The sequence below is a fragment of the Chrysemys picta genome, chromosome 6 (genome assembly GCF_011386835.1).
Source record: "Chrysemys picta bellii isolate R12L10 chromosome 6, ASM1138683v2, whole genome shotgun sequence".
NCBI classification, from domain to species: Eukaryota; Metazoa; Chordata; order Testudines; family Emydidae; genus Chrysemys; species Chrysemys picta.
The window spans coordinates 94,099,417-94,123,621 of record NC_088796.1 but is presented as its reverse complement, the minus strand read 5'-3'; the positions used below and the strand labels follow the sequence as shown (position 1 = coordinate 94,123,621).

The 24,205-nt window shown below is 39.6% G+C and overlaps 1 protein-coding gene across 35 annotated transcripts in view; it reads right to left on the bottom strand.

The window, feature by feature from the left end:
* PIP5K1B (phosphatidylinositol-4-phosphate 5-kinase type 1 beta) overlaps positions 1-24,205 on the bottom strand; it is a 221,687-nt gene that overhangs the window by 106,756 nt on the left and 90,726 nt on the right. For 27 of the 35 annotated variants that reach the window (XM_065550492.1, XM_065550483.1, XM_065550503.1 and 24 more), the window contains 2 exons: positions 5,635-5,716; positions 4,172-4,240 (listed from right to left, as the gene is read on the bottom strand). In XM_065550492.1, coding sequence (XP_065406564.1) covers positions 4,172-4,240 — 69 coding nt within the window. In that variant the 5' untranslated portion in view covers positions 5,635-5,716. Of the gene's footprint in view, positions 1-4,171; positions 4,241-5,476; positions 5,539-5,634; positions 5,717-24,205 lie in introns of all 35 variants that reach the window. The other 8 variants (XM_065550486.1, XM_065550514.1, XM_065550506.1 and 5 more) reach the window with 1 other exon arrangement.

Genomic DNA, 24,205 nt, shown 5'->3' with positions numbered 1-24,205 from the left:
TCCTTGGAGCCGATCAGCAGAGATTGTAAACCCCAATGGATATTTCATGCAAGTGACGACCTCCTCAGGCACCCAGAAGATTGTGTGAGGTACCCAGCAGAAGTTCTAATCTAAGGCACTCTGCTATGGAGGGGTATGTCTACACTGCCGCTAGAATCATGCCTCCCAACCTGAGCAGACAGACATACGCTAGTTCTGCTCAAGCTAGTGAACAAAAAACAGTACTGGATGTTGTGTCATGGACAGCAGCACGGGTTAGCTGCCAGAGTAGAAGCCCACCAGACTCACTAGGTCAGTACTCGGATGGCTAGCCTGTGCCACTGCCCATGCTGCAACATCCACACTGCGATATTTGGCACACTAGCTTGAGAAGAGCTTGTGTGTGTCTATCTACCCAGGCTGGGAGGCATCTTCCTACCTACAGAGTAGACATATCCTAAGCTCTTTTGATAAAGATTTCATAGTTATTTGACTCACAGAGCTTTCAGGCCCCAAATGGTGTGTCTGAAGCTTTTAGTTTCCTTAAAAATCATGCTACCTGGTTTACAGAGTGTACAGAATCCATTAGCCATATCTGCATAGTTTGGGATCTTGAACTGAAGTTATTCAATTTCTTCAGTTTAAAAACTGTGTATTTGTGAAGTTTCTGTATTTCTTTAGCCAAATTATTTGATTAGAGAGATTGCAAATCCCTCCAGTTATATCTAGAATATTTATAAACCCAGCAAAACCAATCAAGAAGTTTATAAATTCAGCCAAAACGTAAAATAGGTCCCAGAGATTCTAATGTGTGTGGTGAATAACTCCAAAATGAACAAGCTGTCTAAAAACTAGGGCCGTCAAACAAAAACAAAAATATTGTGATTAATCAGGAGAGTAAAAAATAGTCACAATTAATCACAGTTTTAAATCACACTGTTAAACAGAATACCAATTTAAATTTATTATAAATATTTTTTAATGTTCTTCTACATTTTCAAATATATTGATTTCAATTACAACACAGAATACAAAGTGTACAGTGCTGACTATTATTTATTATAAATATTTTTACTAGCTGTGGGAAAGAATCACAAAATAAACATAGAAACTAAAGTACATAGTAACTAATCAGAAAACACTGTAATTTTATTTTAAGAAGTGGGCAGCATTATCTCCTGTAAATGTAAACAAACTTGTTTGTCTTAGCGATTGGCTGAACAAGAAGTAAGACTGAGTGCAGTTATGTAAAAAAAAAAAAAATTCTACATTTTCAAGCTGCACTTTCCCAATGGAGACTGCACTACAGAACTTGTATGAGGTGAACTGAAAAATACTATTTCTTTTTACAGTGAAAATATTTGTAATAAATAATAAAGGGAGCACTGTACACTTATGGGTCACTGGATTTTACATCACAAGTCGAAATTTTCCATGCATCATATTCCTTTTTTGTATGTATTTTATAAATATGACTAAACCTCACTGCCTATTACTCAGAGATGAATAAACACAGGAAATAAACTATTAAGAAGCAAAATACAATATCTAAGGGACAAGCTTCATTTGTGTGTCTTATAAATAACTTTGCTTTTTAAATATTAGGTGCCAAATTCAGCCCTTGTGTAAAGCAGGTGCAACTCCATTGACTTCAGTAGAGTTGCACCAGAACTGAATGTGGCCGTAATGGTTTGGTTTTATTTTTGTCATCTGAACATTACTAAATCTTCAAATGTTACGGTATGTGTCTGCAAGGAGTCTGTCTGCTGGGTTAGACTCCTACAAAGCCATTTCAGGTCCAGATTCAGCAAAGCATTTAAGCACATATGTACTTTCCTTAATCAGCACTTTAGTAAAGTACTATAAATTGTTAGTACTGGGGCAGAGGCACCCCAGTTAGACAGACAGTTGTGTTGTGGGGGGTGCGGGTGTCACTTTGGGAGAGAACAGCTTTAAAATCCTGCTGAGGCTCTACAGGAGCCCAGCCAAACATGGCTGGCCGGGAGCGTTGAACTAGCACATCTCTGGGCCAGGACTGCCCACTTTTGAAGTTGTGCCACCAGTTCCAGGCCTGCAATGGAACAGGGGTTGCAAGTAGCTTGCACTGCTGCATTCTAGCTCTAGGCAGATTTACTCTTGTGAACTGTCATCACCCTGGAGCAAATCTGGCCTGTTGACAATATTAAGGGGAAAAAAGCATGAAATCTTACCAGTCCAAAAACAGACCTCCAAATCCCAGGAACTTATGCAACTACAACCTCAAGCACCCTTTGATAATGCATTCCTTAAATTAATATGAAGAATTCCCTGCAGAATAACTAGTGTGTTAGGTAGTGCGTGTTAAGATTCTAAATCACAAAAATACTTGGACATCTCTGTACTTTTCCTACCTAAGAACATATTGACAGCAACAATTTAAAAGTCAGCTTTCAGTTCTTCCATAAAACAAACAAACAAAATCTGCGGATGTCCCAATGCCTCCTTTTATCTCTACTGGTCCACTGGAGATTTTCCAGGTCATGACTGGTGTCATTTTGCACTAGGACAACATATGTGAGTTGCCAACAAAACTGGATCAATCTGATATTGTACGTATACTTCTTTCAAAAAATTAGTTCTAGAATATACACCTGTCAATCTCTGGGCACATTTTCGATCATTAAAAATTAGCTGCAAAGAACTGCAAGAGGCAGCCACAAAGCATTGTGGGACTGGGGTCATGGCAAGAAACTGGCTAGTTTTGGGATTGGGAGGAAAGGGAAAGATTGGGAACCTCTGAGGTAAGGGCATGAGTCCAGACAGAATAGGTACAGCAAAACAAACACAGGTGAGTTGTGGCCAGTAGAGGTTACACTCCTCATGGAAGAAGTACTAATTTCATAAACTGAAGTATTCTCTCTCAACCTACTGTACCTCTCTATTGGAAGTACTATAGTCTCTTCGTTTACCGGAGCCAAGAACCCAGCCTTTTTCTATACCCCTGCCTCAAACACCCATCAGTATTCAATCCTTGAGGGACGCTAATACAAACAACAAAAAAGTCACATCTATAAACTCAGCTCAAAAACATAAACTGCCTGTTGCTTCTAAGGAAAGAAAAGGGTCTGGAATTTTAAAGCCACCCACATACTGCGAGTGTTGCTGCCAAGGAAAGGAAGAATTAAAATGGAATGTTTAAAAATCCTCCTGGACTTTACCAGTGTTACAGCAAAACTTCAAACATGGAAAAATTATCATTTATTATTGGTATTGCAGGAACTTTTATAGGCAGAGCTCAGCTGTACTATGCGCTGTACAAACACATAAAGGGAGGGACCGTCCCTGCTGTATAGAACAGTGTTAGCAACAAAAAGGGGAGAACTGAATCCAGTAGCCAAGAATTTGTTCACTTTAAAGATACTGATTTTTTTCTACACTAAATTTATATTTTAGTTTTAATTTTAAAAAGCTTATTGTGGGTACCATCATTGCTAATAAGACTCTCGCTTAATGTCACCCACACGGAAAATCAAGGAGAGGAAGCAGCAGTAAGGAAGGTACCATATGTTGATGTAGCACCTAAACAACAGTCTCTGTTGCACTGTGCTACAAATACTGTGTTAATCTCTATAGTGGTTATTGTAAGAAAGAATTAAAGGCATTAAGTTATCTATTAAACAAAATTACCTAAAAATCCATACAAAACAAAACCCACACCTTTGGCAAAATATTAAGGAGGGTTAATTTGTAGTCAAGAGACACAGTACAAACATTTGAAGCATTTGAGAACTTACTGTACTAGATTCTTGGACAATAGTGTTTTTAGCAACAGAGATATCTCTGTTGCTAGGAGCCAAGAATTTCCCATGCTATAGCAAGGTGTGTATTTAAGAAGAGATGTTAATATTCAGTAGTCACACTTACTGGGTATAGGAACTTGGTATACTTTTACAAAAGAGAAAGGACTCAGAAGTGAACAATGGCATTTATTTTGTTTGTTTTGCTTCTTTGGCCTATTTGGTTGAATGTTTGACTTACAGCAAGTACAAAGTTGAGGGAGAGGGAGATTTGTTTTCTTCTACTTTGAAGGCTCCACATTAGGAATGCTCGAGTATTAAACTTTCATGCACTAGAGTCTAAAAAAGACAAAGCTGTAGAATCGATATACTGTACTAAACAATCTTACAAAAGGAAGGTTACTGGTCACATTTACCTTTTTATATGTTTTCTCCTCATTTTGTTTTCCAGCAGGGGCATCTCCATTTTCAGAAACAGATGACATCTAAGACATAGAAAAACAAGTATTTTTTTAAACCATAAATACTAATTTGTTATCCCCTACTTGCTAAATTCTGATTTTTAGAGAGGACAGTAGTAAGTTGTTAAATTGTATAAAGACTCTCAAAAAATTGTTAGTTTAGGATTTCTTTGAACACTGATTTAAGTTAGAGGCTAAAAGGAGCTCAAGATTGCACTGACCTTTCCTGCTGACATCCCGCACTACTAACTCATGCCTAATTTGCCATCCACTCTCACCCATATATGTTATATTTTTTGTAAAACTTTCAACCATGCTTCTAATCTCTCTAGGTCCTTCTGTATTATTTCTTTCCTTACTAATATCTGTAACTCTTTCCTAGTTAGTATCCTCAGTGGATATTCAGTAATATTCTTTTTACCCCCTCTTCCAGATTATTAAAGAAATGTTAAATGAACCCAGACCTAGCAGCATGACCAACTGTAGTGTTGCACTAGATATCTGATAAGCGATCACTTGTCACCACCCTTTGGTTATGGACCTTCAGCAACTTTCAAACCCACCTGTCAGTTTTTATATTCAAGCCAACTTGAATACATTTTTCTTAGTGTCGAAGTTTAGATAGATTGTAAGCTCTTTGGGGCAGGGACTGTCTTTTTGTTCTGGTTTTGTACAGCACCTAGCACAACAGGGGCTCCCAGGCAGGACCATAATACAGATAATAAATAGTAAATAAGATTTGGAGAACAAGACTGCCTGGACATACTATCAGACTTTTTTTTACTGGAATCCAATTAAATGTCATCTTCTGCATACCGCTTTTCCCCTCCTTTAGTCCCTCAACACAATCATCTGAAAGATGGATTCTTCCCCCCCCCCCCAACACAAAAACATGCAGTTCCCTTTGTTTCTTATATTTGGATCATTTTATAAATTCAATGGGGTGGCTAAGTTAATGTCACCATTTGAGACAAGTACATTCTCAGACCTAGCAGTGTTTAAGAGCTAGACTCTCCATCATTCTCCAAGATTATACTTCAAACTTGTTTGTACAAGACTACAGATGTAGAAGTCAAAGTTTGACTTCACAACAGATTCTGTATGACAAGCTTGATATATCCAATAACAGGTGTAAACCATGAGGATTGTGCTTGGGATCTAGATTTGTGATGGCACATCCTGCATGCCCAAGAGACCCAAGACCTGTGGCTAAGTTGACACACTGTCCCCAAAGTTGCAAGGTGATGTTTGACATTGTACCTGCTAATTGCAGTAAAGCAACACCAGTTCAAGAATAAGTCATATTCCCCCACCTAGATCACCTGCAAGTATAGATGCCAAGAAAAGGAAGAATTAAAATGGCAAGTTTTAAATCCTGCTACATTTACATATTAGTGTTAGAATGAAGATACAAATACCTTTCTGAACTAAATTGCAAGTCATCTGGAGCTGAGAGTGACAGTCAACCCATTCATTGATGCTGTCAATTTTTCCAGGTCCCTGTTAACACAAAAATCATTCAGCATTATGTAATCTGAGTTTAACGTCTGTTAGATATTGTTTAATGTTTCATGTAGAAAGGAATTTTTACTTTCTGAGTAGGTTAGAGCTTTGAAAGAAGCAGGGCAATACAAGATCTTTCTCAAATGGTTTGATTATTAATGTATATTTAATAAAACTAGCTTTTGCTACACTGAATAAAATCAATATGGTCATCCTTTCTGAGTTCTAACTTGCCTTTGCCCTAGATACAATGCTACTGTGTCATGGTCGTCCTTATTGTAAAACATTTATGTAGGGCCATAAATTTTCATGGCATTGTACAGAACAGAATTAAGACACGTTCTGTGCCCTGAAGAGTTTGTAAAGTGAACACCCAACCCTACAACCTTTACTCACTTGAGTAATCCATACTGAAGTCAGCAGGACTACTTGCATGAGTGAGGGTTTGCAGGACAGGGCAATGAATAGTAAATATATAATTAACTTTACTTCAGAAGGAACTCAATCAGCAGTTACTATACAAAGCATTCTAACCTGTATATAATTAAGCTATCATAATTATGTAATATTATTGGTAGTCTGGGAAAGACTAGCTTTTTATTGGTAAATGTCAATTTCACCCTACACACGGAAACCCATGAAAATATTTCCACTGATAATTACTGAAATTTACAGATAGGCAAAGACAGACAAATGCTTCCTGAAAACTGAGTTTGATTTAAGGATATTTACTTTTTATATTTGGACATGTGATGTTGACAATTTGTGTTCTAATAATTTTAAAGCTTTAACTTTTTGAATCTCAGTGTCTACAGTCATTAAATAATTGTCTGACCTCATCCATAATTTCCCACAACTGTGAAAATTTAAATAGAATTTTTTTTTAAAAAAAAGCTTAAAATAAAAACCATTATTTATCAAAATTATATAAAAAAAAGATAAAAATTGAGGTCTGCCAAACTTAATTATAGAATAAATTCTGCTTGCTTTCCTCACATGAGTAGTCCCATTGACTTCAAGCAGAATTACTTTCTTGAATAAATAAGGTACATGGGTGCCATTTGGTACCTCTTTGGAAGTGTGCGTGTGTGCGCCTCTCCCTCTCTCCTCTAGTGAAATTATACCCATAAGATGGTAGTTCAATTTTGGTTTTCCCCTTCCTCTCCCCCATGAACACATTTGACTTTTCTCTTGCAATCAGTGTAAACATCTCCTTATACATAGCTACACACTTAGAAGTAATTTTCCCTGGAAGGAAAGCCTATCCTTAACTTTTTAAGACGTTTTCATAAAGCAGCAAACTTTTCCTCTTGGAATGGCTAAAGAATTGTAGCCCCCACAGATCAAATATGGCTTGTGTCAAATCTACATCTTTGGAAAATTAGTTTCTCCATTAAGAGCTAAAAAAAATTGTTACTCAAATCCTCTGAGAAGGATAAACCTTCCTAATATCACCCACCAGCATTTTATCATGCATCACAAGTTTCATTTTGCCCTTTAAGTCTTCACAAGCAACTAATATCTTCATTATTAATGTTATTACTTGGCCATATCCTCCCACCATCCTACACGCAGAACTCCCACTCAAGTCAGACAGAGCCATTTAAAGTAGGTTTCATTTGTTCAGAAACGTACATACATGTCAACTATTTTATAACAATATTAGGCAGCTTCATCTACACTTACATTTCTACCCACAGTGGTACTAGACACGTTTCTCTAGAAAAACGCTACCATGGTTTCAAATTCCACCAGAAAGACAGCCTAACTGCTACTGGTTACTTTAAGATTAAAGCTCCTCAGAACACAAACAAACAAGAGCAAGATCCTATTCCTCCCAGCATTAACCTGAGATAGGATCAGACCAACTCAAAGAAAGTCAAACATCAATACAGCATAGGAATTTCCTCCCAATAAATGTTAGCTGAAGAAAATATTCATGCCGGATGTGGAAGAAAAGCTTGTTTGTGCCCAGTATAGCCAGATAAATTATTCAAGAACATTTAATCCATGTGAAAAATATGCCCCTGTAATGTTGCCAAGGTTAGGGAGACAGATGGTGATCTCCTGACTATAGTAACAATTGAACATGCAACTTAAATTTCTATGAAGAAAGTAGAACTTGGCTATTTGTGCTAGTTTCTTCCATTTTCTAAAGCTGGTTGGCCCAGATAGAACCATTACTATTCTTGGTCCCAGGCTTGTGGGGAGCCAAGCACCCTTAACTCCTTTGAATTTAATGGGAATTTATAGTGTTCAGCATCTTGAAGAATCAGGCCTCTATTAGCTGTAAAGAATATGATTAGGTTAATTCACTGAACTAATTTGTTATGCAAAACATCCTTATCTCTTTATTCTTTAGAGACCTGTGGTGCCATTTTGGTACTGAGGTGCTTTGCATAATACGTATTTTGCTGTAATTGTTTCATTTCTACAAAAATACATAGTGCATTTATAGTGCAGGGACATTATATCCCCAAAGTGTTTGGAATGTATTCACAGGCTACACTACACCTCTGATTCTTAAAATCCTCTATTACCCTTCCATTTGAAACAGAAGGAAGTTCCTGGAGAACTACAGTATTTGATCTTAGCATGGGCCAGGCAGTTCTAGGTACATACGGCACACTGAGATAAAAGGAGTTTAGGAAGCTTTTAAGACCCAGAATTACTTCATGACTCAGTATTAGACCAGGCTATTTATAAAGGTCTTCATTGCGGCTCCTCAGGCACAGTCCCACTTGAGGGCATGGGGGAGACACGCTATTCCCCAACAGTAATTTTAGGAAGCATTTTTCCAGACCTCTGCAGAGTACTGTCCCTGGCTTTAGGGTCCCCCACCCACGAATCCAAAATTGAAGGAAGAGGTTCAGCTCCCAGAATTTAAATCCTTCACTACTGAAGGCCCTTGGATTCAAAGTTTCAGTTCAGGCACATCAAATTTTAAACAAATAATAATAGGTTTTTAAAAAATTCTGAGATTTTTTAAACAGAAGTTATTCTTCTAAATTAAAAAAAATCATTTTTATTGCAACCATTTGTGTTTTAGGATTTACTTCACATCACTGGAAAACTTAGACTCCTACACCTTCTAATGTTACAAAACTCTAGTTGCAATTCCAGTGACCTCAGAGATAATAGCACTCTGCACTTTCCCCCTGAAAATACACTGGATGATTTCTGTCAGACTCCCCCACTGAGTCAAAGAAAAAAAAAAATCCAGTCATGCTGTAACAGTCCCTTTTAAGGGTACGTCTGCACACAAACAGCCACCCAAGGCAGTGAGTCTCAGAGACAGGGTCTACAGACTCAGGTTTGTGCTATGGCACTAAAAATAACTGTATTGACATTTGGGCTTTGGCTGGAGCACAGGCTCTGCAGTCCAGGGCCCAAGATCCCAAGCTCAAATGTCTACACAGCTACTTTTAGCACTGCAGTGCAAGCTTGGGTCTGTACCCCCAAGTTCTGCTGTGTAGATGTTCCCTAGGCAGCTGGAGAGTTGAGGACAACACGGATACAATAATCTCCACGGGTATATTAGAAATAGGAGTTTAATAGTAAGGGGATAGAGCGAATGTGGGCTTCCCAGAGTTTACGAGCAATGGGTATGCAAGTATGTGTTCAGGAAGAGCTCCAGTGCTGTTAATTTTAATCTACCATAAAGTTGAAGCAGAATTCTGTGTTTTTATTGAGTGAACAGGATAAATGGGGAGAAAGTCACACACAATATTAATAAAGAATAGACAGTTTCCCTGTTCAGTATTGTACTACTGCCTGCATAGAGTGTAAAAGTTGTTAAAGAAACAAAACAGGAAAGGTAAGAGCCTCTCAGGTACACAGCTTCACAGGAGTTAACACAACAAAGGCTTGGCAATCAATTGGGTAGAGAACTTGCTTAGCTGATTCCAACCAGGCTACAAGGTTTTACTTTTCTCAAGGCTAAGGCCTTGTGTACACAACAAAACTATATGGGCAGAACATCCAGCAGAGAGACAGCTTATGACGACTGAAGGAGCTTCTCTGCCAGCACAGTAATACCACATCCCTGAAAGACATTAGCTCAGCCAACTTGTCAGCATAGCTGTGTCTACACTGGGGGTTTTGTCAGCACAGCTGTGCTGGCTAGCCTAGGGGTTTCTTCCACACGCCTGACTGACATAGCTATGCTGCTAAAACTTTGTAGTGTAGACTTGGCCTAAGCCTGGGATCAAAAGGAGATCTAAAACCTCCGAAGAGGATAGAAAAGGGAGTGTGTGGGGGGTGTCAGGTGAGCTGAAAGGCTGGCCAGAATGTGTCAGTGAAACGGCTGACAGTCTGAGACAGACCGGGAGCATGCTGCTGCATTATACACTGTTTCTTCCTGCCAGGGATGGAGTTAGCCAGGCTGAGGGGGAGTTATGTGAAAGACAGACCCACATGACTAGGTCTTTTGTTTTACCCTGTGTTCTGTTTTATACCTTTGAGTAATGAATAAATTGTACTTGGTTTTGAAGAAGCTGTTTCTGTATCACTGCACATGTGTGCTGTCACAGGCCCTTAGAGCAGTGGTGGCCAACCTGTGGCTCCAGAGCCACACGCGGCTCTTCAGAAGTTAATATGCGGTTCTTTGTATAGGCACCGACTCCAGGGCTGGAGCTGCAGGCGCCAACTTTCCAATGTGCCGGGGGGTGCTCACTGCTCAACCTCTGGCTCTGCCACAGACCCTGCCCCCACTCCACCCCTTCCCTGAGCCTGCTGTGCCCTTGCTCCTCCCGCCTCACCCCCAGAGCCTCCTGCACGCCATGAAATAACTGATCGGGAGGTGCGGGGAGGGAGGGGAAGGTGCTGATTGGCAGGACTGCCAGTGGGTAGGAGGCGCTGGGAGTGGGGGGAAGCTGATGGGGGGGCTGCTGAGGTATTACTGTGGCTCTTTGGCAATGTACATTGGTAAATTCTGGCTCCTTCTAAGGCTCAGGTTGACCACCCCTGCCCTAGAGCAGTGGTCTCCAACGTGGGGTGCGCGCACCCCAGGGGGTGCACAAGAGGATCCTTGGGGGTGCGTAGCAGAAGGAACGTTTTTTTGTTGTTGTTTTGGCAGTTCGGGCGGGAGTCGGAGCGGCTTTTTTTTTTCCCCCTTTCTATTTTGGTTCGGCAAAAATGGTAGAGCCGGCGCGGCAGGGGGTGCGTGCTCAAAAATTTTTAACTGATAGGGGTGCGCAATCAAAAAAGTTCGGAGACCACTGCCCTCGAGTATAAAGCCTGCAGTTGCCAAACACCATTGGACATGCTAAAGTAGTCATGGTTGATAGACCAAGACCTAGGCTACAGCCTATTGGGTAAGAGTGGGCAAATTGCAGAACTCCACCCCAGGAGAGGTGGACTTGAGGCCTGACACTAGCGGGGGGCAGGGCACTAGGTAAGACTCAAGAAGGGACAGCAGTGCAGCTAGCCTAGTAACTGTGAGTACATACACCCGAATACATACAGCCAAAGCTTAGAGCTAAAAGATTGTTTATATACGTACTTAAGTTTCTTGGTCTGGCTAATGAAAACAAGCACTATTACTTTAGTCCATTTCAGCTCAGATTTAAGTCAACAGCAAAACTCCCACTGACTTCAATTACCCAAAATATATAAATATATATATATTATTTGGTTCTTGCCGGTTGCCTCTGTTAGTACACTCCGCTAATACTTAGTTTTGTTTTCTTACCATTGCCGAATGTGAAAAAAAAAATATTTCTCAGAATCTTCAGTTCACTAACTTTCTATGAGAAAAGAACCTGGTTTCTATTTAATTTATAAACAAAAAGCATGCTATTTAATTGGCATATTCCACATATAAGCAATGTTGCCTTTCACAGCTATTGCTAGCATGGGTTGGTAGTAACCAACTTTTGTGGGGGGGTTTTGTCAGCTATTTGCACATGTACACCACCTGACTTGCACTTTTTCCCTGATGAGTACCAAATCTAGGAAGAACACATTAAAATGAAAGAGTACCACTATTTTTCATCTCTTATAATAATTATAGGTAAGTGAAGTCAGAGCAGTATCCACTTTGAAAATAAAGTGATACAAACAGATATTTTTGTTTTTGTTTTTAACACTAGATGTCAATGTCCATATAGTATAGTCATTGGTTTCATATAAATGCCATAGACAACTACATACATACAGAAGTATCTCTGAGACAGAATTTGGAACAGATAACTTTGAAATCTCATGAAACACTGGACGGGACTGTTTTTGAACAATTTGACCATCATCATACAATACATCAGAATTAATCCAGAAATCCTGTTCTCATACTTTTGTGCATTTCAGGTAAACTTATTTACTAGCAGTAGCTACTTTCTAATCACTTCTAATCTTTTCATAAATACTTTCCCCCAGGGGCATTCAGGATCCTGAAACTGGCCTGTTGCTGTCTGGAATAAAACACAAGAATTCGCACTAAAAGAATTCAATACTAGTCACAAGACAAACAGATTATCATTTTAATCAGCTAGCACTAACAACAAAAGGTTTCAACATGCAAGATTTGTGCTTCTCATTTCTTAAGTGTGGCCATTTGCCAAACCAGCCTGCACAGATTCTACAAGCAACATTTCAAAGTGAAAACTTCAGTCTGCTTACTGTTATATACTGTATTTATTGGCTCTATTAGAAGGAATTATTGTCATGGTAAGACTGCATGTTAAGTGCTTTTAGGTCAGTCACAGTAATTTCAAAGTCACAAAAATGTCAGCTTTATAACTCTATGAAACTTCACTTATTGAACTTTGGCAAGAAACATTTTCAGCTGTAATATTTTCAGCTCAGTCCTACTTTTAGATATGCTGCCAGTCATCGTGTAGCTTTGTCAAGTCAGTTACTGGATTGTCCAGATGATTTTTCAGATCTACAATACACATCCATTGGATTTAACAGCAAGATGCAGCCCTAGACTTCCAGGTTTCATGTCCAAGTGTCACTATCTCAAATCAGAATTCTTTGTGCTTGGGTGTATAGGGTAACAAAAAAAAAGGTTATGAATAAATGGAAAGTATCTATATTCATCCATTCATTAGCCAAAAGGACATCTACGTACCCCTTTGCAAACACTTCAGCTCAGTGGAATTCTGCTTGCTTACCTGATAACATTGATGGGATTAAAAATATATAGCACAGTTTTGAGTTAAGAACAGCTATCACTTTGGGCTACTATTCTCTTATGACACGTTATATTCGCAGAATTTTGGCATGGGTAACTGAACATACGGTATGACTACCCACAGATTTTTCATTTCTTTGCATCTCTATTCATTGGTTCAAAGGCTGCCTATTAGAAATGTTGTCAAAACTTGGGAGGACTAAAATGTAACTAATTCTTGAACTATAAAGGTTATGCTTTTCTCAAAAATAAGTAACTATATCTCCACACTATAAGCCATCACACAGTAGAAAACAAATCAGTGTGCTTCTAAATGTCCCTGGGAATGGGAACAGAAACTGAAAGAGACCTTTGTGTTTTTTTCTTTACAGTCTACACATTACACTAATTTCTGAACTTCCCAAAAGTAGCTCAATTTCTAATATTAAATGGGGCACCTGCCCTAAATTTTCAGTGCTTTTTAAAATTAACAGTATTCCCAGAGAGAAATGAAATGTTAACTGCCTTGTATAGTTCTTTTCTCTCTCTCTTTTTTATGCTTACTATACTATGTAAAGCTTAACTGTCCATGTTCTGATTTAGTGGGCCAAACTCACTAGTGATGTGTAAGCAGGTAGAAGTTATATGTCAGTCAGCAGATGTAAGTGGATGAAAGGGAATTTAAATTTGTTTAACTCACACACGTGGGGCCCAAAGAGGGCGGAAGGGGTAGCAAGAAAACCAACTAACAGAAGGAGGTAAGACGATTTATGTTAGAGTAGACCACAAACACCATCTTCTAGCACCTCAGCATATAACTCCTTTAGGCCCTGATCCTGCAGTGAGTTCTGCACAAGTGAACCCCTGTGCAGGGACCCAATAGGGTCAATGGGGCTGTACCTGGACCCAATCGTGTACCCACACAGAGCTCTCTGTAGGATGAGAGCCTTAGAGTCCCTCAGACCTACATACAATCCCTTACCAGAACATAACACACCACCTCAGGACTTGGCCCTGTGCATAATGTATTTATAAGTCTTCAATTTCAGTATTTATCTTTCACTAAAACTAACATCAATAAATAGGGATATGCTCACAGAAGCCCCTTGTTCATGTTCTGCCACAAAACTGAAGAGGTTTACAGTAACTTCTCTGCTTCTGAAGGAACTGCCTCAACCTTTGGACACTGCTGAATCCTCTCTGCCAGGAATACCTTATCCTTTGGGTGCATAAACAGAAGTCTGAAGAGCCAATTATTTGTCTTCGGAATGCACTAGCTTCAGGACAAAGCATAAATAAATAGTTCCAGCGAGTGCACTCAATACAGTATCATTGGCTGGCATGTGGTATTGCTACCCTCCTGGGGAGTGGTTATAGAAACAGATTTGTTTTAATGCAAAAACAATAGGCTTCCCCCAACCCCTCTCTCCTCCTCTTTGCATCACCTCTGCTCCCTCAAGTGCTTGGGGTCTAACACAAGTTAAGGGGGGATATTTGTGGGGGATCTCTTGTTGAAATATTGGCAGCACATCACTTGGGTGTGGAAGGCAAAGTGTAGCAGGACCACACGGGGGAAAAGAGCTGTACAAAGCACTTGAGCTCTTTACACAACATTGCGCAATGGAACCTGCTTTCACCCTGGTATGCAGCAGGCAGTCTGGGTCTCTGTGTTCAGCAGCATGCAAGGGGCAATGACACTGCACCCCACATTCTTCAGTGATATTAGTATGATATAATTATACCATAATTATGATGTATTTTATGCACGATAAGGCATGCAAGGTGTCATTGGAAAGGTTATGGTTTGCTGAATAAGATTCTCCTATTTCTACGCATCTATCATTTTAGTATCTGAAGTTATGAATATTGACTATGTATCTATTTCACATGTAGCTATTCCCGGGCAATGCCCACTGGGAAAAATGCTCTCAGTGTAGATTGCTGGCTAGGAAGGGTCCATTGAGGTTAATGAGCCATTAGGAAAAAACAATAGACCTTAGGAGAAGCTCATCTCCCACCTGGTGAGCCTTCCTGTGAATGCTCCAAACAGCCAATGGGAGATGGCTGCTGAGACTCTACTGGCACATGTGACCAGGTCACCTGGTACTGAATTCCATCTTGAGATGTCAGTGTTTTTCCACTGACTGGCATGGGAAACCAGCTTTGAAACAAAGGGTTCCCGAAATATGCAAAAGCTAACTTCAAATCTTTTGTAGTTAATACAGTTGTTTTTGCTCTATCTAAACCAGTGTGGGGGGGAATCATAACTCAGGGCAGAAAGCTGTTGCATATTCTTCTCCACATTCAGGGAGGGGGCACATTTTATGAGCGTACTCTGTACAGTTCCCTGTGCAGCACAAGATGGTGTAATTTTGAGTTTACACTCCAGAGGGGGTGCATGCCTAAGGAACTGGAAGGTGCGATAGCTCATAAGTTCTCACAAGCCCTTTCAGGGGGGTCACGGACCCCCACAGCTAAAATCAGAGCCTGAGATCCAGCACCTTCCGCAGGGCTGAAGCAAGGAGCCGTGGGGCTGAAGCCCTGATCCCCAGTACTCCCCATGGGACAGAAGCCCTGAGCCCATGGACAGAGTTGGGGGGGCACGAGGGGCATTGCCCTGCCCCAAACTGCAGTGCAAGAGCAGGGCAGTCCCACACCCCCTTCTCTCCCTGCATAGACAGGCAGGTAGCTAGCTACATGTTGGCAAAGGATTCAAAACCTACAAGCCCATTTGGCAAAATCCATTTAGACCTGAGAGATCAGATCTTATGAGACTACGTGGTCTTTGAAGTCTCTCCCACATTAGGAAGTAGTTACACAAATCAAGACAGGAATGGGCATTGTTTAAAAGGAAGCAGGGAACAGCAGGAAGATTTTAATCCTTGTATCTGGGAGTGGGCCATTAGTTGTCATGCCTCCTGAATTCCACTTTTAATGTCTTGAGTTCAAGAATGCATGCTGTTACACTTGAAAACCAGCACTAAAAGTGATGGAACTCCTGTAACCCAAATCACTTCTAGGGAACGAAGTTACAGCAGATGGGAAAGGAAAGTTATGGAAACATTTCTACACCCAGGACCCAGAGGAGACAATGGAGTAAAAGGAGAGATTTAGTGTAATCCCTACTGCATTTAATCTATCAGTTAAACTTTATTAGTTTTTCCATTCATCTTAATTTTCTCACCTATAATAGACATGGGCCATTTAATTTTCCTTACACATTTACTGCAAGCTTCCCCTTTCTAGGACACCTATGAAAGTGTTATGTTTGCCTACTCATGTGCACAGAAAATTGTGCAATGCCCAGCTTCCCCAAACCAACAATATTCTGAGAAAATCCAGCCCCCAGAGTTCTGTTAATGGTCTTCAAAGGGTCATGATGGATAGAGAATAAGGAATCTCTCTTATTCATAACGTTAACAAAGGCTAGATGTTTATGTTTGATAGGGCTGCATTTCTAACTTCAAGAAGCATCCACCACACCATCGGTTCCTTCAGAAATTATGATTTCACAGAAAGCAGAACAGGAAGGGACTCTAGAACTAAGAACTAAAGTAAAGCTAAAACCACACCCAAAACAAGGTGCTAGTATCAACTAAAACAAGATGCAGAGTACATTGCAATTTTATGATTTGGGGGCTTAACAGTTTTTCCAGTGGTTTGCCTCTTGCCTAAACACCATGGTATCACTAACAATACCAGTTCTTTATACGCAAGAGAGTGAGTTTTAGAATTGGCTGGCAGTCTCTCTTGGGGGAGATTTCAGCTGACTCAGCACTAATACACAAGCGAGGGTGTCTCTCTGTGCATGGGTCAGCTACAATGTGGCTGTAGAGCATGGGCATTGCACAGCTCACACCATCAAGCCTCACCAAAGGGGATGAGATATGTGTGGGGCCCTGGCCTTCCCCTCCCCCACCCGCCTGTGGAAAGGGTCTGGAATTGGAGGAATATGTGCTGAAACAGTGGTTGTCTCAGTTTGGCGCACACACACACACACACACACACACACGAAATTCTGGCTGAGTCAATAAGAAATCTTTCTGCAGCTCCTGCTGCAAAGCAAACCCCTTCACATTCTTTCCCCCAAAGCCACACAGTCTATACCTTGATAACCCAGCTGAGACTTGATGTAATATTTATATATTTGACATGAAAGTATAGTTCACTTATTGCAAGGTTTGCAGTAGTGGTAATAGAGCTGACAACACGCTGGGCTGTTTTCCTTGAAGATGCTTGCACCAGTAGTGACAAACTGGGAAATTTCACCCCCTTTCAAATTAATTTCCCCTCAAATCACTGTCTTTTTTTCCCCCTTAAACCACATGCTCATTTCTGGGGCAGTCCCAACCCAAAGGAAGGAGATTGTAGTTTAATCTCAACAAGCCATTAAGTCAGTCCCCCCAGAGTTATATTTAACCTACAGACTGTAGGTGGAAGAGAATTATGTTTTGAGTGTCCCTGGCTAGTTTTTGGTTTCTTTGTTTTTAAAAGGACATGATAATGTAAAAAACTTGCCTTTCAAGCAGGGGAAATAAAGATGGGGAAATAAAGATTTTAGATCTATCCAGGAAGCCATTTTAAACTTTAAACCATTTATATTAAAACAAAGATTCCAGGAAAATAGACAACAATTGACTTTGTTTACAGACTTTGCATGCCACAAACTCAAAGAAGGCACACCTGACACAAGCCAGGGATTCTTGGTAAACTGTAAGTCTCTACCAAAAACTAGTCCTCATTAATCACTTGTCCTCATTAAGCACTTCACATGTATTTTAGAAACATGCTGTTCTGGCTAGTTCTCAAATAACTGTTTAATTGGGACTGTTGACCCTGGCCCTACTGCTACAATGTAAAGATTCCAGTTTTTTGCTTCACTTTACATTGTGTTATTATGCTATTATACTACGCAGGGTAAGATGGGGGGAGGGAGGGGAGAGAGAAGGCATGAATACTGGTAATTGCCAAGGTAAAAAAACCTGAAATACTATATATAGTATACTAAATATTGCTGTTAAAGAAAGGCGATAAAACTTTAAATACAAAAACTGTAACGAAACTTTCACCCAGCACTCAAACCTTCCCTCAGTCTGCACAATAATCCCACCCCCTTTTAACTTCAATGAATATTTCCTATGCAGAACAGTGGCAGGATGCACCCCCTCATAGTTAAGAGCTGGAATCTTACATCCCCAGACTAGAAGTCATTCTTTTGGTGACTAACGTTTTACTGATCAGATAGTTTAACTGTTTATATGTCTTCTTTGATCCTAACATTTACTCTCGATTCTCCCCAAAATAGTGTGTAGAATGGACTCATCTCTTGACAACAGAGGCCATCTAAGCTCCAATAAAACTCTGTCCACATACCTGAACTATTCAAAGGGGTGAAAATATTTATATTTTTCTACTAATAGATCTCAAGGATAAAATCCTCTCATGACTTTATTCTATCCCAAAGCATAAAACGGGAAAAACACTCATGATTTTTTTCTTTAGCACCAGGACTGTAAAATCTCCAGACAAGTATTTATAGCTTATCTATACACCTCTGTTAGTGTCTCTTGTTAAATCTGGTTTAAAGAGGTGGCAGACTTTTGACTGCAAATTCAGATCTCAATGTTTTTTGTTGTTAAAAATAGTGCAAAAAGAGAAGGGAACAGCAACAGGTGACATAAGAATTCTTTGGTGAATTGCCAAAACAAAGAAATACATGTCTACTTTTGTTAAATTATCAATCTGACTTCCATTTCTAAAAAAGGTTGGTTGTAACAGTTGAAAAACTTGTTGAAAGGCAAATTTTCAAGTCAGTTCTGAAAATGCCAGAAAATATTTGAATGCTCAGCTGTTCTCTTATCAAGTCCAACTCTTCTCATTTTTCATCAATGAATGTTAGGATAATAATTTTTCAGAGTTAGCAGCCACTCTGGGTAAAAAGAGTGGAAAAGTAACTTTAGACTGCTGGGTCATGCAGAAAGTTAACCATTCTTAAGACATCCACACAACCAGCCCAATTCACCAGTTTAAAGCGCTGCTTATCCTATAGATATTTCTTACTTGTGGCATACATAACTCTCTATTGCTCTTGAGGAACAAGAGAGAGACATGTATGCCACAATTAGTATGTCTACATTGATGGAATTCATGTTCTGAGGAAACTTAGAGAGAGAATTTACGTTACCTCTTAAAAGTCTTTTCTTGGTCATATTAATAAGAAGGTATTAAGACTGAGAAGTTTTGAACTACACAGCTGCAAAGCAACTCCAAGCTGCCAAACAAATTGTTCACTCAGTCTTGCCCAAATATAACATATCACTTTCACTTGTTCAGTTTCAATAACTTCCATTAATTTTTATGCCTTGTAAGATCTTTCAGACCCTAAAATAAGTTATACAAAAACAATCTGAAGATTCCTATTCTGTTTGATGTTTTCTGCCACGTTATTCTAGTCTCAGGAATACAGCTTGGCATTTTAATGGCAATAAAATGGCAACCCTGGGAACCAGAGTTTCTCCCACCAATTCCAAGATTCTTCTTAACAACACTGAACTTCAGCCTGCAAAATACACTTTTGAATATCAGATAAGTCAGTCTGTTCTTTGCAAGTGTGTTCAAGCCTATGTTTCTATGCTTTAATTTTAAAAGCTGCCAAATCTGTCATCCTTTTTCTCAATGTAGGGTCAAGTCACAAGGAAGTAATGAACACCCGTAAATATCCACCCACCTCACTGAGAGCTACAGATGCTCTACACTTCTCAGGAATGGGCCAAATATTAATTAGCAACTGCACTGCAAATAGTGGTGACCTACTACTGTATCGGTGACTCAGATCCTGGCATATTGTCAATTGTGAACATCCCAGTCTATTCAGCTATACCATACAACTACAGTAATGGTGTATTATTCTACAAATCATGTACTGTACTTTATTTTAGAATAACCTGCCTTTTTTTTTAATGGAGATATGCCCAGTATAGTAGGAATAAAGCTTCCTTTAGTGTTTGTTTTTTTAAAATAGTAAATAGTATAAAAGGTACAGAAGTGCTGCATTGTATATACACTCACATATACATTATATGCACACACCTGAAATCATAGTGTAGAGTGCATTACCAAACACAAGACAAACCCTTCTTCTTTGTTTAAAATGTAGAAAATCTCAAGATTAGAGGAAATTACAAATATGTACAGTACAAATGCTTTCAGGACCAGAAAAACTTCTCCCAGCAACAGTCCTGGAGCAGTGATCAAAAAGAAAAAAAGGAAAAAAAAAGTGATCCCTCAGAAGATTTATATCATTGGGAAATGTATATTAACACTATATGAAGAATTATAGATCCTGAATGATATGCTTCCAGTCAATGATCAAACAAAAGGGAGAAACAAGTTCCCCCCATCCACCCAACCAGACAGGAGGGAAGACAGCTACCTACCTGTCTCCAGTTAAACTAAACAAAGTGTAATCAGAAAGAATGGAAGCTCTATTTACATAGGAATCAGCAGGGGGATGGGAAGACCACAGGAAGGGGGGAAAAGGCCATTGAATTTTGGAAGACAGGTTTAAGTGATACCAAGTATGAGGAATAAAAACAGAAAGGTTTACAAATAAAAATAAAACTACACTTCTAAGACTAAAACTTACATTCAGTAAATTACAATCTTTGACTAAGCAGGTTTCTAACCTATAGTCAGTTCCCAGAGACTTCAGCCCCTGGCCTGAAGGGCCCAACATTCTGTGATTTCAAGAGCTCTGGCCTCTTGAATCCCCCAAGTGATGGACAACTCAAACGTCTTTTTGCCCCATCATATCACCACAAAAAGTTCATTGTTTCTATTATAAAAACGAGGAGTCCAGTGGGACCTTAAAGACTAACCTATTTGGGTATAAGCTTTTGTGGGTAAAAAACCCACTTCTTCAGATGCTTCCTGTTGACTTCCCATCCCCATGCTGATTTGTATGAAAATGGGGTGTCCATTGTTTTGATTTCATAATGCTTAATTTAGGTTGGAGACAAGTAGACAGGTACATCCTCTCCTGTCTGAGGGCAAACCTGTTTCTCCCTGGTTTTGGTCTCAGACTTTGAAGCATGTTATCAGTAATTCCTCACGTAGTGTTAATGCACACAGTTCAAAATGCTATCAATCACCAATGTGTTACAGGCTTTAATAAAAGATCTTACTCTACTATAAAAGTATATTGTACACAATCAGTTGATTCAATTGTTTATCATTTGACATTCAGAGTCCCTGTCCCTGTCGACCAGTCAAACTTTGAAATGTATCCAGATAAAATTTCTCTCTCCTGCTTGGGCGTAAACACCATGCTATCTTCTCCTGCTTATTAGATCAATGGCTTTGTTTACCTAATATGTAAATGTACCTTCATCTTCTCTGCTTGATGATCAGGCTGGTCAGACATGCAAATACACATTCCTTTGTCTAAGGACATCTTCACTTATGCCTTGGTTGCAAAACAAATTTTAAGACCATAATTTTAGCACACATTTATAAAACTTACATACACCATACATATATCATGCAAGAGTGTTAATGCTCAGTTAGTTACTACTTTTCACTGACAAACAGTAGCATGTAATATATCATGACAACAGTGTATTAAACACAGTATGTCAGACCTGACAAGTGTTGCTGACAGAGTGTTGAACCACCACGGGGCCTCTGTCACAGTAGGACAGGAATAATTTGCTTTTGGGGTAAATTCCTCCTCTTTTCCTCCTTAGTCTCCATCTCTTTTCTGGAGATCTGCATATACTCACTTTACATTGCTTCCACGGCCATATGCTTGCTGAGACTTGGCACCGAACTCCCATGATAGTAAAGTGGAGACAAGGAATGAAGGAAAATACGAAAGCTGTCAAATGGACCTATTGTTCTAATGGCCAAATTTGTCATGGTAATTTATAGGCTATCAAGGGTGGACCTGAGAAGCTCATTTGTATACATTCCTCACACACAAAAACCTAAACACACATCCTGCAGCAAAAGCGGATCCAAATTACCGTATGTAAACCCTAAAACACTGGTGTGACCATGGTCCTAAGGGGACACACTGAGGTTACCCAATTAGGGCAAACTGCAAAGAATGGGGCAGACAATCCCCAAAGCAGATGGATATTCCAATATTTAAGATTTACCAAGACAGCATAAAACAGCTTCTACAATACCTTCCTGGTTGCACAGAAGAGAAAACACAATTTCCTTATAGCAACCCAGATTTGGGCTTCCACCCAGACACCCAAGTCAGATATGATGAGGATTACTGAAAATCTTATTATATAAGAAAGTTCTACCAATTCCAAAGGATCGGACACATTACCTCCCAGGTTAATGAATGTTTCAGATCTTACCCAAATACACACTTAGGGTACGTCCTCACTACCAGCCGTATCGGCGGGTAGCAATCGATTTATCCAGGATCGATATATCGCGTCTCGTTAAGACGCAATATATCGATCCCCGAACGCGCTCACCGTCTACTCCAGAACTCCACCAGAGCGAGCGGCGGTAGCACAGTCGACGGGGGAGCCGCGGCCGTTGATCCCGCGCCATCTGGACTCCAGGTAATTCGATCCAAGATACTTCGATTGCGTATCTTGGATCGATCCCCCCCAGCGTAGACCAGCCCTTACAGCCAATTCTTATTAACTAAACTAAAATGTATTTAAAAAGAAAAGAAGAGAGTGTATTGGTTAAAAGATCAGTACACATACAGACATGAGTACAGTTCTGAGATCAGATCCATGGTAGAGATGGTGAGCTTTGGAGTTACAAAGAGTATTTAGAATTAGTTAAGAGATTCACTTCAATGTTCATATTCAGAGTGATCCAGATGGGACTGGAGATCTCAGTCTTACAACTTAAACTTCCCCTGTATAAAGCATATCAGATAAAAAGGATCAGACCCAAAAGACCTTTATACAGTTCCAGGCCTTCTCTTGAAAGCACAGAGTCCTTAGGTGAACAATAGGCAATCATGGAGACTTCAAAGTAGACCTATTTCCTAAGCATCACCAGTAATTAGCTACACGGATTAACATAAGGCAATTGCCTGATTTGCAAGTGACTTGCTATATACCTTAAAGAGAAATCAATAGTGATATCACTATATTTACAGTTAACATTTAAATGTTAAGATTGCCTCTTGATTTCTGAATTAGCAGAATACAGCATAGACAGGAACTGTTTCATTACATTGTTAACCTCTAACAATACATATATAAACACACACAAATTATCTACTGATATGTCCATAAAGGTTGAATTTGGATCATTTATCCTGCAGGATGCTTAACCCTTTCTGGCCATGTGTCACAACTGGGCAAGAACACTGAAAGGAAAATAAAAATTAGACTACGATATTAAAAAATGAGTGCCTAAGGTTAGGCTCCTAAACTCATATTTAGGCACCTACGACCGTAACCTGTTTTTCAGATGTGCCAAACACCCAGAATCTACCATTGATTTTAATGGGTGCTCAGCACGTCATGTCACTTACTCGGGCACCTAAACATGGATTAAGAAGTCTGACTTTAAGCACCCAAGTTTAAAAATTATGGTCTTAGTGTCTAATTTCAGGTGAGAGAACAGATTTTATTGTCCAATACACTAATTACAAAAGCTCCCCTTCCTGAAGGAAAATAAGACAGCAGTTAGCAGAAGCACTGCTAGCAGAGCACCTCACCCTCCCTGATTGAACTAACCTCGTTATCTCCATACTGATTTATACCTGCCTCTGGAGATTTCCATTACTTGCATCTGAAGAAGTGAGGTTCTTACCCACGAAAGCTTATGCTCCCAATACTTCTGTTAGTTTTAAAGGTGCCACAGGACCCTCTGTTGCTTTTTACAGTTAGCAGAAGTTCTCCAAGAATCCCATCAGTCTATTTTTAACAGTCTTGACAACCTAGTTTTAGGAAAATGGTAACAAGCTCTTCTGCCCCTATCAGAGTGGAACGGTGCACGGTAAGGCTCATTTCACCACTAAAATGCCTTACCTCAGGTCAGTGGTTTTCAGATTCTCTGGTCTGTGGAACAAAGAAGGGTTCACAGCCCTTTCTGGTACATGAACAAGTCAATGGGAGGGGAAGAAGAGTGCCCTTTATCAAGTGGCCTACAAATTAATGAAGTTGGAGAACCATTATTTTAGATGATCTCTCTACATTTCTCTCTCTTTTTTTTTTTAAATATAGAGAGAAAAAGTCCAAGGTGAATAAAATCTCACAAGTTTAAGAAAATTAAATTTTAAACAATTTTAATTGTCTAAAACAAAAGTCTACAAAATAAATGGTTAAATTAAATCAGTTAAGGAAAGATATATACACACACACACACACACTCTTTCAACAAAG